The 16,432-nt window shown below is 44.2% G+C and overlaps 1 protein-coding gene across 2 annotated transcripts in view; it reads right to left on the reverse strand.

Annotated features, from left to right (window-relative positions):
- Nucleotides 1–3,946: 3,946 nt before the first annotated feature.
- Nucleotides 3,947–16,432, reverse strand: part of PDGFRB (platelet derived growth factor receptor beta) — an 87,408-nt gene continuing 74,922 nt past the window's right edge. For both annotated transcript variants that reach the window (XM_079968206.1, XM_079968205.1), the window contains exons 18-23: nt 16,192–16,314; nt 13,099–13,210; nt 11,627–11,726; nt 11,131–11,236; nt 10,442–10,689; nt 3,947–9,864 (exon numbers count right to left, since the gene is read on the reverse strand). In XM_079968206.1, the coding sequence (XP_079824332.1) occupies nt 9,741–9,864; nt 10,442–10,689; nt 11,131–11,236; nt 11,627–11,726; nt 13,099–13,210; nt 16,192–16,314 (813 nt within the window). In that variant the 3' untranslated portion in view covers nt 3,947–9,740. The remainder of the gene's footprint in view (nt 9,865–10,441; nt 10,690–11,130; nt 11,237–11,626; nt 11,727–13,098; nt 13,211–16,191; nt 16,315–16,432) is intronic.

Here is a 16,432-nt window from a genome sequence, read left to right on the forward strand (position 1 = left end):
TCCTGGAATGTCCTACTTTTCCTTGTTGTCGTTTAGTCGTTTAGTCGTGTCCGACTCTTCATGACCCCATGAACCAGAGCACGCCAGGCACTCCTGTCTTCCACTGCCTCCCGCAGCTTGGTCAAACTCATGTTCGTAGCTTCGAGAACGCTGTCTAACCATCTTGTCCTCTGGCTTGTATATATGCAATATTTTTTGACGGGGTAAGGGTGATTATTTTTCCTTCTTTGTTGACTCAACTATTAATGACTGTCAGTGGACAGAGCAACCATCTCGCCCTCTGTCGTCCAACCATCCAACCATCTCGCCCTCTGTCGTCCCCTTCTCCTTGTGCCCTTCATCTTTCCTAACATCAGGGTCTTTTCCAGGGAGTCTTCTCTTCTCATGAGGTGGCCAAAGTATTGGAGCCTCAGCTTCAGGATCTGTCCTTCCAGTGAGCACTCAGGGCTGATTTCCTTAAGAATGGATAGGTTTGATCTTCTTGCAGTCCATGGGACTCTCAAGAAACTCCTCCAGCACCATAATTCAAAAGCATCAATTTTCCTTAGGATGTCCCTATTTTCATAGGAGAAATATTGAAGGGGATGGCGTTATCTGACCCCCGAGCCGTTTGAAGGCAATCCTGTATAGGGAAGTTTTAAAAAAAAATGTTTAATGATCTATTATGTTTTTATATGGGACGCAGGTGGCGCTGTGGGTTAAAGCCTCAGCGCCTAGGGCTTGCCGATCGAAAGGTCGGCGGTTCGAATCCCTGCGGCGGGGTGCGCTCCCGCTGCTCGGTCCCAGCGCCTGCCAACCTAGCAGTTCGAAAGCACCTCCGGGTGCAAGTAGATAAATAGGGACCGCTTACCAGCGGGAAGGTAAACGGCGTTTCCGTGTGCGGCTCTGGCTCACCAGAGCAGCGATGTCACGCTGGCCACGTGACCCGGAAGTGTCTCCGGACAGCGCTGGCCCCTGGCCTCTTAAGTGAGATGGGCGCACAACCCCAGAGTCTGTCAAGACTGGCCCGTACGGGCAGGGGTACCTTTACCTTTACCTATGTTTTTATATATGTTGGAAGCTCCCCAGAGTGGCTGGGTTAACCCAGTAAGATGTGTGGACAGTAAAATTATCATTATGGAATGGGATGGCCCTATTTTCATCGGAGAAATATTGGAGGGCATGATGTAAGAGTGTGCCTTGGGGGTTAAGTGAATCTGCTGCACTTGAATTCTGGTGCACTCATGGTGTTCTGAAACTAAATATATGCTTTAAGGTCGGGCAAACAAATCTTTCCCAAGGGGAGCCTGATGAGTACCAGGCAACCTGAAGGAATTCCACTCAAAACTTTGCTTTTAATTGCATGGAAATAGAAGCAAAAGGCAACTGCAAGCCAAATGATGAAACTGAAGAGGCACCTCATAATAGGTGATGGAACATTTCAGAACTCACTTCCATTCAGAACGTAAGAAGAATCCTGCTGGATCAGGCCAAAGGCTCAGCTAGTCCAGCCTCCTCTTCTCACTAGAGGCCAACCAAGATGCCTGTGGGTCCTGAGTATGAAAAGCAAAGGCAAGCGTACTTCCTCACAAACAAGTTGTTGTTTAGTCGTTTAGTTGTGTCCGACTCTTCGTGACCCCATGGACCAGAGCACGCCAGGCACTCCTGTCTTCCACTGCCTCCCGCAGTTTGGTCAGACTCATGTTTGTAGCTTCGAGAATGCTGTCTAACCATCTTGTCCTCTGGCTTGTATATATGCAATATTTTTTGACGGGGTAAGGGTGATTATTTTTCCTTCTTTGTTGACTCAACTATTAATGACTGTCAGTGGACAGAGCAGCCAGTCATGACAACATCTCATCCTCCCCCTATGAATCATGCCTTCTCCAATGAAAAAGCCATCAAGCTGTTCTCCTCAGATTAGTTCATCTCTATCCAGGGAAATCAGCCACAGGAAGCTTTGACTGGGATGTCTTCTAGCTTTGGGACCGAAGCTGCACCTTTATGGTACATTTCAGGGTCTTAAAGTGGGCTCATTTTACACATGCACATGAATAATCTTCTATCGGCTAATGCAGTTTACTAGCTGACACAAGCAGGAAGGAAGACAAAAACACAGCATGCTGTAGCCACAGCATCAAATTGCTTTTAAAGGCAATGCATTTTGAGAGTTTCAGCTAACTAGATGTGCCAAGGATGCTCATTTTACCTCCTCTTTTCAGAAAACCATCTCATTAGTCACCTGCACCCAGGTTGCTAGCAGACATCCATGAAGATGCATTAAAACAGCTGTTTTACAAGATGGAATAATTTTACTAAATTAGTAATACAAGAGAGAGGAAGAAGGAATTTAAGTGTTTGACGAAATGCTGAACCAGCTGTTGCATCGGATAATCTGCAGTAGCTGAAACATGGCACAGGAAATGTGAGAGCACTCCAACCAGGACATGAGTACAGATGGTCTTGCAAATGGGGGGGGGGGGAATTGTGGGCAACAAATAATCATTTAGACCAGGCATGAGATGCCCGCAGACCAAGCAATGCTTTCTGCAGCTGTCCTTGGCTGGATCTAGACAATTCAAAGAAGCGTTTCAGTTAAACATGATGTAAACTTTGTATGAGAAATCGGGTTGGCAAAAACGGAACTCCACAGTGCCATCTGGTGTCACAGTGTTATAATGCATATACAGTACAATGCATATAAAGCACTTTTTCTTTGCCAATGTGGCTGAGTCCCTTGTGTCCCCTGTTAAATATCAATCTCCTTGTTCTGGGTTACTTTTGGTTATTGCCTTGTGTCTGGGTTGCATTTTTAGGTGAGCCACACACTTAGTTGACTGCGTAGAATTTAAACGAATACATGCAAAAAGCAACAGCCCCTCCTTCCCCCAGGACAGGTGGGGCGATTATTTATTTAATGCAATTTATAACACCACCCCTTTTATTTCTTCATGGAACTCAAAGTGGCATACATGGAATTCTCATGCTCCATTCAAGGACTGGCTGGATCCATACCTAGCAAGGTCCTCCCCTTGCCTGACCACCCTAGGGCAGCAACATGAGCCTTAACCTTTGATGTAAAATATAAGCTTGGTATTACACCTCTCACATTTCCTCAGCTGGAGAAGAATGTGCAGCTTACGGGCAATTTAAACATGAACATTCTCTGCACAGATGACACTTCCATATAGGAAATAGCTTACATAAGTGTATTTTGCAGAATCTGTATGCTGTTCACATGCTCTGGGAAGCTGCAAACAAATGAATGTATATGATAATCATCCCTGATGACGAACACACATTTTGCATTTAGTTTCCCCCATGGAAGTGGAGAAGAGCTCTCAAAGTTCAGAGACGTTGGATGGAAGAAACATTTTTAGGCTAGCCTCCAGTGTTGATTTATGCTAGAGCAAGGCTTGTATGTCCTCTCAGGTGAAGCATTTTCATTGAATGCACTGCTACAGGCAAGATAGGTCCTGGTAAATTAATTGGTAGGATTCCAGATATTGGAGGAGCCCTCAAAGTCTTGGCTCACACCTCTCAGATGTGCATACAAACAACAGACCAGGTCTATGCTGTTGGCAGACCTGCTTGTATGCCTTCTTACACACCTAGACAGCACCTGTAAGCTCTTCTTTCCACTTACCTTTTTTTCATACAGCCCACTGAGTCTTCATCTGCTCACAGACTCCATCTCTAATGGCATATCATTTTTGCTATATAACTCTTTCTTTCTTTCTCTCTCTGTCACGTACACTCTCTCCTTGGTACTGCAGATAAGCTCTCTCTAAACCCTGGAGTTATATTAACCATGTTCAACAAAGAGTCTTGTGGCACCTAAGCATATTAACATTCTTCCTCTCAATGCTGCTAATTCATTTGCTAAGAAATTCAGGAGAAACCTCCTCAACCCCCCATGTTTTCTAAGAAATGTAGGCTGTAGTAAGATCACAGAGAAGCCCCAGGGTTTTTAAAAAGAAGCTCTTTTAATTTTAAAAATCTTTTTAGAAAACACATATGACAAGTTTACAGCATAAAAAATAATATCTCACTGGTATAAATGTGGCTTAATAAGAGTCTTAACATACATTTGTAAACCTAGGATAACATTAAATCTTTGGTACCTTAGTTCAAGACACCTTTCTGTCTTTCACTCCCATGATGGTGTACAAAGGATTAAAAAGACAAGAAATGGATTTTGCTTCCCATTCAGAGACTGCTGTCAGTTGTTATACGAAAGAGTCTCTATGGCCCTGCCCAGAGACAAGGAATGGGAATGCCAAAAAGGTGCCTGGAAAGTGGAACAACTTCCTCCACAAAGAGGAAATTTGATGGATGAAGAGGAAGAGATACGTTGTGATTCATTTCTAATGTTATTTTCTCCCTATTCGGTACTTTAAGATACATGTAACAAAATAAGAATAAAGTGGACGTTTTTGTAGATGTCAAAAGATTATTAAATCCAAGTTTGATACACACAAATGGCAAAGTTCTTCTATCTGATTCAACAGAATCAGTGGCAATCTTGGCTTTTTTGTCTCAGATTCTTTAAATTAATAGAAGAAACATAACATGGAACTGACCCTTTTAGAGGTGTTCAGATTATTTTAACACTGACCATATAAAGTAAAGGTAAAGGGTCCAGCCGTGGCCGACTCTGGGGTTGCGGTGCTCATCTTGCTTTATTGGCCAAGGGAGCCAGCATACAGCTTCCGGGTCATGTGGCCAGCATGACTAAGCCGCTTCTGGCGAACCAGAGCAGCGCACAGAAATGCCGTTTACATTCCCGCCAGAGCGGTACCTATTTATCTACTTGCACTTTAACGTGCTTTCGAACTGCTAGGTTGGCAGGAGCAGGGACCGAGCAACGGGAGCTCACCCCGTCGCGGGGATTCAAACTGCCGACCTTCTGATCGGCAAGCCCTAGGCTGTGATTTAACCCACATTGCCACCTGCGTCCCTATAATAACTGCCTATAATAATTGTCAATAAGATTTGCATTATGAGTGTCTGTAAAGAAAGTAATCTGTGAAAGGATTCCCTTTTGCTTGGAACATGTGCAATGCTTTACAAATCAAACAGAACTGGTTTGATTCTCCAGTCCTCAATTTAGTGTTTACTGGTTTCCGAACTGTTTTTGAATGGCCTGCTTATTTCAGAAAGCTGGTGAGACTATGAAGAAGGGAGCTTAAATGCCAATATTGGCCAACTTCAATAACATTGTTTAATTGCACTTCTATATCCTGTCTTTCGATCTACGAAGGACATGTTGGCCCTTGGAAAAGTAGACAAGGCAATTCATTGTCCACCATACTAAAGGCAACTAAAGTCCACCATAATATGGATCACACAACAGCAACAGAAAGTAAAACTCTGCCATTCTCTACATCCCTCACTTAATAAAAACAACACAGTCAAACAGAAATGGAAAGGCAGAGACAAAAAAAACTGTATACATATCAATCCCATAAGCATTTCAAAGCGCAGAAAATATATATAAAAAACATAATTTTGTAGTGTGACAATATTCCTCTGGTACATTCTGGCTACATAGCAGTAGTGGGTGGCTGGAGAAAGGTGCTTATATTTGAACAGATAACAGTGAAACAGCTGTAGATTTAAATATTACAGAGACTATACTAATATGCTAGACTAGAAATGAGACCAAGATTGCAAAAATGGATTTGAGGCATTTCTAAAATTTAGCACGTTTCAGTCAGGGATTTGGTTAGCCAATATTCTAAAAATATAAAATAAAGCCAAGCAAACCCAAATGACAGTAATGCAAAAATACAAAACAGCAATGGACCCCTGGAGGAGGGAGACTCATAGGCCAAACCATGGCCATAAAAGTTGTGGAAACAGAAGAGTTCTTTGGTTAAGTACCTCCTCTTTGCCCCTCACTCTAGTTTTGCCAATGTCAGGGGTCTAATGCACAAAGCTCAGATGTCTTATATTAGTGTGAAAGTTTTATTACCTAGAACCCATTGCAGCTGGTGCCACCTGGCGACTGGGGCCCAGCAGGTACAAATGAATTGCAGTGTTTGGGGGAAAAACATAGTACCCAGCAGTCTGAAACAGTGGAATGGAAATGCCCAGTGACTTCATTTGGCTGCTCCACTGGCCTCGGCTGGAGTCATTTTCGCTTGCAGCAACACTGTTAAACCACCGCCTTACCAAGATGCGAAATGGAAAAATTATTCAGCTTAGTGGATCAGAAGGCAAATCAGTTTGTTCATCCTTGTCAAGGAACCTTAGGTGTAGCAGAACATATCTGCCCAGTTACAACTATAGCCCATTGAGCTATATAATTATATATGGTTACTGTGCTCTTTAAAATGCTGGCTTGTATTTCAGGTCACACCAAAATCCCATCACAGAGCACAGGAAGGTGCCTGACACCATGGCAGACTAAATTGACTGGCAATAGCTCTCCGGGATCTCAGTAAATGTCTTGGCCAATGCCAGGGAGAATGTCTGCATGGAAAGCATCGTGTGCTGTTGCCACTGGGCTACAGGTCTCTGACCATGGAAAAGTACTAAGCCCATTGGGCTAATACTGTTTAAGCCAGCTGGGATAAAACATTGTCCATGCTATGGTAATATATGAACATGGTGTAGTTACTATACTACATAGCACTTAAAAAGAAGCTACGCCGTAGTGGTCTTGCTCATCCCCACCCAGAGATATTTCCATCATATTAGTGTCCTAAAGTAGAATACCAATAGGTCATTTCTACAGGCAGCAATATCATCCAGTAGGTAACTACTTTGAATTACGAGTGTAATCCAAAGACTGATTGAAAAGGATGTGTCTTTCAGTTGGAAAGAGATAAACCTGGCACTGCCCATGATTTATGGAATATACTTTCTCGCTGCCATAACACTAATCCTTTTAAGTGGCACATTCTTTTGAAAACACCTCCTGCTTCTATTACTAGAACTTAAATCTAAATGTATAACAAGAAAATGGACAGAAAATTAGCAAATACAACATTGGGAGTGGGGTAGTGGTAGGTACTAATGCCTTTTTAAAAAAGTCACCATTATAGTAAATGTACTGAAAAGCTCTTTCTTTCTTTCTTTCTAAAAAATCCCTAACTTGACTCACCACCCCCTCCCCCATCTATATCTATGGAAGGCAGTGAAAGATATGGTACAAAACAAAATAAACAATATTTTGTTAACACCAACCAGAATGCATATTTAGTGAATTGGAGGAGACATTAGAGTCAATTCTGCCAGGAATTGCTTCTGTTAAGGAAGGCTTTGAGAAAAAGCAGTTTTCCAACTGGGGCATTTCTGGCTGAGGCAAGTTTGGAGTTGATCTACAGATTATGACGAATGAGAACCAAATTTGACAGTTCATGACCACAGTGAGAAACCATATTTTTGAAGCTCTTTGCATGTAATAGGCCAGCACTCCAAAGAGAAGGCTATACATAGTGTGCTGTGCTATACATAGTGGATTTTCTTTTTTACAAGGGAGAATATTCAAAGTGTGCCAGCCCCCACCTGTAATTTGAAGTAGCATGGGAAAGAACTCTGCTAGCTCATTCTGTCTAAAATGTAGATTAGCTCTGAGGCACACTGGCAGGAATTTTTCATGATTCTCTTAAATAGAATATATTGAGAACCTCACATACCATCTACTGCTCATCTTTGGAGTAGAATCTCCTCTGCCCATCCTCATCATCTCCCAATGCTTTGTGCTTAAAACAAGAAACATAAAGGTTCTCTAAATAAGTCTGATATGAGATGCAGGCTATGCCATATGGTAGGCTTTGGCAACCTGGTGCCCTCCACTTGTTTGGGACTAACTTCCATCAGCTCCAGCCAGCATATGTTAACTGCGGCCGATGGGAGTTTCTACTGCCACACTGCAGAAGGCAATTATTATCTCAAGGAGATTTGGGTGGTGCCCAGCAATTGCCCCTCTCATGCCCAAATAACGTTTAAAAATCCTGTGGGTCTGGGCCTTTAGGTGGTTACTTATGTTTATTCCACAAACTAGTAGTTCCTCACAGTTCATCATGCTGAGAAAGCACTGTGTGGGAAACATGACCTTCTAGATAAGCTTTCACAGGGATATCATCCTGACACCTGCTATAGGGAGCATTAGCTAGCTCTGGAAGTGATCTATGTTGACTTCCTGCCATGTATTAATTAGTCTTTTGCTCTGGTGGAAAACAGATGTATCACCCAAATTCTAGCTGTGTATATATATACCCCCAAGAGCATGTTTGTTAGTCAGAACCTCTATACTAGGCTACCTGGAAAGTGCTGTATACTGGTCAAGCTCCAGCTGCAGGGGTCATGCCCATTGTCTGTTGAGGGGCTCTCCAACAGCATCATGGATGTATGAAAATGGCAATGCTTTGTGGTTTTCTTTGAGATGTTTAATAAAATCTTCAGCCTTCACTCCATTGTGTTCTGAATCCAAAAAGAACCATTGCCCCTTCGGGTGCAACAGAGTTGTAGTCCAAAACATTTGGAGGGCATCAGGTTGGCAAAGGCTGCCATATGCACAACCTGCATTTTTCCTGAAAGAACCTGCCAACAGTCCTCTCCCCTTAGAGGCAGAATGGGACAGACCAATGACAACTGCTATCAATCGACCTCCAAAGTAAAACAAATATAGTGCAGTTTGTCTTTCCTCTCAAGGTACACTAGCATTCTCCTACTGACCTCAGAAAGACCCACCTGTTTCTTTCAAAATGAGAAGTATGATAAAAAGACAGAATGCAGAGAAATGTAGCCGTGGACTGTCCTGCTGTTGCCACAGCTGAGTCATTAGTTGATGGTCTCCATTTGCTCAGTATGTCCTTGGGTGATAAAGTTGTGGCTTTAGGTCTAGTCTAGACAATCTCTGATCCTTGAGATCTATTAGTACCTGTAATCCATGGTACCTGTATCTGTACCATCATTCTCGTGATCCTGGAACTACTCAGCAAAAGCAGTGGAGAACCCAGGCAATGAAGAGCACAACCCGAGTGAAATGCCTGATATTGCTCTTCTGTTGGTCATCATCATAATACTGCCATGAACAGAGAATCCATGCAATGTCTGTAAATTGGATAAAACTGTGGGCAGATCACTTCTTGGTGTCTCCTTCGCTAGCAAAGTAAAAACAAAAAAACTGTCCATACATACGTACATTCATACCCCATCCACACTTTCATGATAAGTTTTAAAAGGTGTAATTTAATAATCCATTGATTAGAGAATTCATTGAAGAGTTGCTGGCTTCAAAAATAAGCTTGCAAAAATAGAAAGTAAAACAATTAGAGTAAAGGCACTCCTCAAGAGAACCACTGGGGTTTTTTCTCTGGCTTGATACAAGGGGAACATGCCTTATGGTGGAGAGATTAGTCTTATACGAAGGTTCATTCCGCTCCAGCAATAAGGTAGTGAAGCTGTCAGGCAAAGAGTGACATTTCTCATCATGATGGTCTTGGTTAGCAGAGACAAGTATGAATGGAAAATGAATTCTGCATTAGGCAATGGAATGAAAATAGTCTCAGTTATGAAGCGTGAGGAGCCATATAAACTTCTACTCAATGCTGGCTGCAGAAAGTCTCTTCAATGTTACAGTTTCTGGGTTCTGCTGTGGGCTGAAGAGAATGGCATATTGCAGTAGGGCTGAAGGAGAGGGAAGCACCAATTTGTGGCCAGAACTGCCTGGCACCACCATGCGCGCACACACACACACACACACACACACACACATGCTCTCTCTCACACACACCTCTCTAACAATCCTAGCAGTCTGGCTTTAGTTCTGGTGCTTTTTCTTCTTGTTGTTTTTCTTCTTCTTCTTCCTGTGGGCCTAGAGGGCTGTCGCAGGATATAGTAGACGATGTGTGTGCTTCATTCAGTGAAGAGCTAATGGTGGAATGAGCAAAGAAGAGAAAGAGAAAGAATCAAGTTTCAGCTTTAATCAGGAGTAAATACATTATGAAAGCCATAGCTGGGTGCCATGTGGGCTGCCATTCTGATTTCTGAAACCAGTTGTTCTTCTTCTTAAAGAAAATTCCATAAGAAGCTTTGGACAACCATGTTCCTCATCTCCAAAATGGAGTAAATATATGGGGGCCATTCAGTGACTATACTGAAAGGTCCTTCAAAATATGGGTTTCAAAATCTGCAGTCATTCTACCTATGATTATTTTCTCCATTTGTACTTCATTTGGCTCTTCGGCAACCACCACTTCAGGGTGTTCCAGGCGCCCTGATATTTCAGGATACTTCAAAAGGAAGAGCAATAGGTGAGAAAAACCTTTCAGAACCACCATTTCAAGGCACACAGAGCCAAGACTAATCCACTCAGCTTCCATACTGGCTACTGAGTATAAAAACAGTTTAATCTACTTCACCTGCCAGATAACCAGTTGGTAGAACAGAGATAATGGAGGTCTGGGAGTGAATAATGTCACAGTGGAAGAAAGATTAAGATTCTAACCTTGCCCGACTGCTGGAGGCCTCCTGCGGGTTTTCATTGGCTCCCTCTGGTTTAAGGTCCGGCAAAGGAATGATGTAATCATTGTCCAGTTCATTCTGTTCAACAGCTGTATAAAGGACAGTGCCTGAGGTGGCACTGGAATTGATGGCAGTGGACCTGGAATTGTTGAGACCTGAGTTCCAGGGCCTTGTGCGGACAATAGCAGGGTGGTCGCTTTTCAAGAATTCTTCATTGACTTGTTGGTACTTCTGCTCTCATATAAGGCAGATAGGACAGAAAGTGCTTGTGAGTACATGAATACCACATGTAATGTTTCTGCATATGGCATTTTCACACAAGGACAAGGTTATTACATAAGATAAAGGCACTGCTGAATTTTTATTGATTCTAAATATAAGGACAGCCCTGATGAATCTACAGTTTCTTAAGAGCACAAGTCTGTGAAAAAGGCTAGCTCCAGATCTGGAACTGAAAATGGCAATGAAGAAACCAGAATCATACTAGAAAATATTAAAATGTTAGACAGCCCACTTTCCCCACCACTTTCCCTCTGTAATCAGATTTACTCCCAATCTTTTGCACAGTCTGTTGCAGGCTGATGTCAACAGTCATGGACGATTTTAGAAATGAGGCTGTTTTCTGTGCTCCCCTCCTATCATTTTTATCCTCTCAGGCCAACCCAACTCTACCTTCTTATAGCTGTCTGCCAGCAGGTTCCCCACGAGTACCACCAGTTGAGAGAAAGAAGGTCGGACCTCAAATTTCTCATCCCAGCATTTCTGCATGATTTCATAGCTGGAGAGACACAAAAAGCAAATAATAATAATTTGGGAAGTGCTATAATGGCTTGCCGATCAGAAGGTTGGCAGCTTGAATCCCCACAACAGGGTGAGCTCCGGTTGCTTGGTCCCACCACCTGCCAACCTAGCAGTTTGAAAGCACGCAGTGCAAGTAGATAAATAGGTACCGCTCCAGTGGGAAGGTAAACAGCGTTTCCGTGCACTGCTCTGGTTCACCAGAAGCGGCTTAGTCATGACTGGCCAGTAAAGCGAGATGAGCGCCGCAACCCCAGAGTTGTCCACGACTGGACCTAATGGTCAGGGATCCCTTTACCTTTTTTATACTGAGAGAAAGGAAGGGACTTTTTCTGTACAAGATAGGCAAACATATGCTGTTAACACTTACATCTCATCAGAAGCATGTGTAGGCTTGGACATACGATAGCCGCGTTTGATAGCATTGTAGAATTGCTCATTCATGGGCAGTTCAGGATATGGAGTCCCACCTAGGGATAAGAAAGGAGGTAAAGCAAAACCAGTTAGTGGGGAAACTTCTGTATACTGCATGCCAATGCCAGCACCACCTCATTCTAGTCTCTTTCTCACTACCAGTACAGCAATGGTAATGGCAAAAGGCTAATGTTTGGTGGCCCCTCTGAGGACCGCACTGACAGTACACATGAAATTTATCACATGGACTTTCAGGTCAAACTTCTTCATGCACAAATTGCCAGTACAGGGATCCCAGCCTGTATCAGAATGCTGCCCCTGCCCCACCCCCACTTATCCCTTTGCCCCTACTGTGGTCTCATTTCAGATCAAGGGGTCTGTGCCTGCAATTTGCATTGGGGGAAAGAACTCAAATTCACTCCACTCTGAGTTTTTCCTCAATGCAAGTTGGATGGATCAAGGGTTATAGCCCTACTAAACCCATGCCAGGGTCCCAGTCTAGCCCACACACAGGAACGTGGTCAGTGAATGAACTAACAAAAGATGTGATTAACTTGCAGACCCAGGCTGCGCACTCCCCCCCCGTTCCGCCCCCCCCCCCGCTCAGGTGAGCTACCAATAAAGGAGAACACACAGTTGAATGGGCCTGAATCAGGCTACAACTTTATTGACTACAGATGAAGTGGTTTGGCAAAAGCATTGGGTAAGCATATATTTCTGGAAATGACATCAGGGTCCACCCGGCAGCAGGGATTCCTATGACTTACATCAAATAGGGGGATCCCCACAGGAATACCAGCCTCTAGGAGCGCTAAGGCCGAAGCCCCCCATCTGGGCAAATGGACAGAAGCAACTCCATCACGGATCCCTTTAACGGGATACCCTATTTCTGGAGGGGAAGGCAAGGGTACAGTTAGGCTAAGGTTGCCCACTGCCTAAACCGCCACTGAGCTGGGCGTCATGGGCTGGCGTGGGCTGTTTTAAGTCCCCTGGGAGCAGACCTGAGGGAAGCCTGATTGTCCCCTCAAGCCCACCCCCAGAGAGACCAGCCCTCTGTGCCAGCCTGCCATTGGCCAATTCGGCAGGCTGATGCAGAGCAGGATTTCAAGTCAGGAGGGAGAGCTGAATCTCACGCTCTGGCAGGGATCAGACCCCGACACCCAGTCCTGCATTGTAGGCAGGAGGGGAGGCGCTGGCCGTCCTGCAAAGCCGCTGAATCCCTAAAAGAGGGTAAGTGGACATCATGCATAGTTTAGTCCTTAGCTTGAAAGATGAAGGATTCTGGGCTTGTGTGAAGGTACTTATAGTGTGGCATGAAGCATACGTAGATTAAAGAGAGTGAGAAACATTGTTTTCATTCCGTACACAGGAAATCCAGTAAGTGGGATGGGTCAAACAGAGTCTGGGTGACACTGACCAGTTGCTTACCCAGAGTGAATATTTCCCAGAGGAGGATTCCAAAGGACCACACATCACTCAAGGTAGTGTAGAGGTTGTTGAAGATGCTCTCAGGTGCCATCCATTTCAATGGCAAGAAGGTCTATAACCAAAAGACACAGCAGAAATGCAGTGATCTTCAATGAATTTTCATCTGTTTGCTAACAGTGAGGGCCTTCCATGTGACTTTTAATGAAACCTAGCCTGTAGCATGGGAAAAGCCACCAGGTATTCTATTTAGGATTATGGTATATTGCAGGGGAAATATATGCATGGAGAATTTTATGCACATAGACTTCCCTGCATAGAAATCTGTGTGTGTAGGCTTCCCCTGCTCAGACATCCATGTTCAATGCATAAGCATTGGGGCGGGGGGGGGGGAGATGACACCATAGAGCAGTGAAACACCAAGGACAGGGCCTGTAGCTAGCACATAGAATCCCCTTCAACATGCCAAGTCCTCTTCACAAATATAATGTGTGAAGGGCGTTAGTGAGTTTCCAGTAGTCAGAACTAAATACTTAGAAACACGCCCAGTGTTGGCAGGAACAGTCAGGTTAGGCAGTGTGCTTGATAGAAAAGAATGAACATGATGAACATAAGAGGCTCTGGCAAAAGGGACAGACATACAATTCTTGCTACCCTCATTTCCTGTACTTGTCTCCGCAGTTTCCAGACCATACTTATTTGTTACATATGAAACTAGCCTGCTTCTGGTTTTCTCTCTAGCAGCTTGCGTGCTGCTTTCCTATTACAATTCCCTGAACTCTTAGTGGGCTTATTTGTGCAACCAGCATCAAAAATAATCTCCAGGAAGGATTGCGAAGGACCATGGTTTCATTTCCCTGTTCATCTAAGAGAGGGGTCGCCTAAGGGAGATTCTGAGATGTGCAAGGTGACTCACAGTGGTTAGATTATTTAAGTCTCTGAAAACCTCAGCCTGTGCATTCGCACAATCAGCTCAAGACAAAAAGAAGCAGATATGTGGCTCTTGAGGATAACTGCAGAGTGCTTTGAGCCTTGTGTATATGGGTATTTTTTTATTAGAACAAGATGCTATCCAATGACAGCAGAGGCCAAATGTCTCAGTGGCTGCCATGTAAAGGAGAAAAAAGCATATGCAATGGTTGTTTCAGTGGATATTTGGGATAGTCCCACATATAGGAATGTGCCAGCACAGACTGCAGACTGGAGCTTCTAGAAAGTTCTTGAAGAATACTCTTTCCATGCCCCATCCACCACAGCCGTCTGTGCTGAGAAGCCTCCTTGCTCAGATTCCCAGAAATTTGGGAAACCAAAATTTGGAAGGCTAGCATGGATCAGTTAGGATGCAAGGAGTTCTGTTGCCTAGTATCTAGTAAGATGACGGGACGCGGGTGGCGCTGTGGGTAAAACCTCAGCGCCTAGGACTTGCTGATCAGAAGGTCGGCGGTTCGAATCCCCGTGGCGGGGTGCGCTCCCGTCGTTCGGTCCCAGCGTCTGCCAACCTAACAGTTCAAAAGCACCCTCGGGTGCAAGTACATAAATAGGGACCGCTTACCAGCGGGAAGGTAAACGGCATTCCGTGTGCAGCTCTGGCTTGCTAGATGCAGCTTGTCACGCTAGCCACGTGACCCGGAAGTGTCTGCGGACAGCGCTGGCTCCCGGCCTATAGAGTGAGATGAGCGCACAACCCTAGAGTCTGTCAAGACTGGCCCGTACGGGCAGGGGTACCTTTACCTTATCTAGTAAGATGACTCATGGAATTAAAAGGGGACAGAGGAAATGCATAAACCATTGTGAAGCAATCCATTGCTGAACACAGGTCATGAAGGGCTTTGGTGCAGAATCAAGAAAATGGATGTGGGCCTTGTGCTGTGAGAAGGTTAGAGGCCCAGAGCTGAGACATGCCAGTCAATGTAGTATAGAGGAGGAGATGGAAGGCAAATATGTGAGAGGAAAGGAGCAGAAGAACCCAAAGCTAGAGAGGGTGCATCCACAGCCTAGCATTTAGAACCAGGAAGGGGATGTCCGGTGTGCAGATTTGAGGGGTGGAATATACTGTGTTCCAGAACCAAAGAAATGCTCTGCTGCCACAGTCAGAGACAGTAATGTTTCTGAATACCATTTATTGGAAACAGCAGGAGTTGGGGAGCTCTTGTGCTCAGGTTTCCCACTGGTTGGCCACTGTGAGAATGAGATGCTGGCCTGGATGGCCCATTGGCCTGATCCAGCAGCCTCTTCTTACGTCCTTAAAACCAAATGGGGTTAAATAAGGGGTATGCAGACTACTGGGGTCAGAAGGAACCATGTTTAGCTGGGTTTCCTTGTGAATGCAGATAAGATCATGAAGACCAGTTTCCTTACAACTGATGACTTCTGTGGTCTCAGCACCAGCTATTCTTTCCCTGTGAAGTCAATATCAGAATTTTTGGTGTGAAAGAAGTGTCCTAGGAGGGTTCAGGACTTCCTGAAATATTTGAATGATTGGAAATTGCAGAAAGGTGGGAGGCTCTGGTTGCTTTTGCTTCATACACTTAGGAGGCTCAGCAGCTGTAAGAGACAAGTGGTTGGCAGCACTGTTGTCTGTTCATCGTGTACTGACAAATGAGGGAGATGGGGCTGCTCAGTAGGTCCAGTGAAGTTCTAGAGATTGCGTTAAAGTTGGAGGTTAAGTTATAACAGACATAGTAACCATGGGAGCTCTGGACTAAAGGACTTACTCATAGCCGATGACTAAGTCAGTATTCAGGAAACTGAAGCATGATCATCTAGGGAAGCAGAAGCAAGTTCTCAGGGGGACTGAAGGAGGTTTTAAAACAAAAGCTGGAGGAGCTGAATGAGATGGAGAGATGGAGACAGTGAATCACAAAGAAGGTGAAATTCTTCTTTGGAGCATGAAAATAATTTATGGGCCATATATAACTTGGAGCTTGGAGATCCATTTCTCAGAAAATAGCCTGCAGATGCTCTGTAAAGAGGTCAGGAACCATTTTTGTAAGTCTCTGTCAGAAGTTGGAGACATCTGTCATATGGCCTTTACACAAGACAAGACTTGTGGAAGTTCAAAGGGACACTCAGAGTCCATGTAATCAAATCACTCACATTGCCTTTGGAGATGTAATTTGAATCCCGCATTATGTCTCTAGCTAGACCAAAGTCACAGATCTTCACCAGTTTCCCCTCGCAGATCAACACATTCCTTGCAGCCAGGTCTCGGTGCACACACTGTGGAATAGGGAAAAGACACAGTGTATAAACTGTTAAACAGTTATGATTTTTCAAGAAATCTGCTGCTTTCTGCAGGAAGCACCTTCAGACCAAATTAGCATCAACAAGAAATTTT

Source organism: Podarcis cretensis, assembly GCF_951804945.1.
Source record: "Podarcis cretensis genome assembly, chromosome: 2".
Taxonomy (NCBI): Eukaryota; Metazoa; Chordata; class Lepidosauria; order Squamata; family Lacertidae; genus Podarcis; species Podarcis cretensis.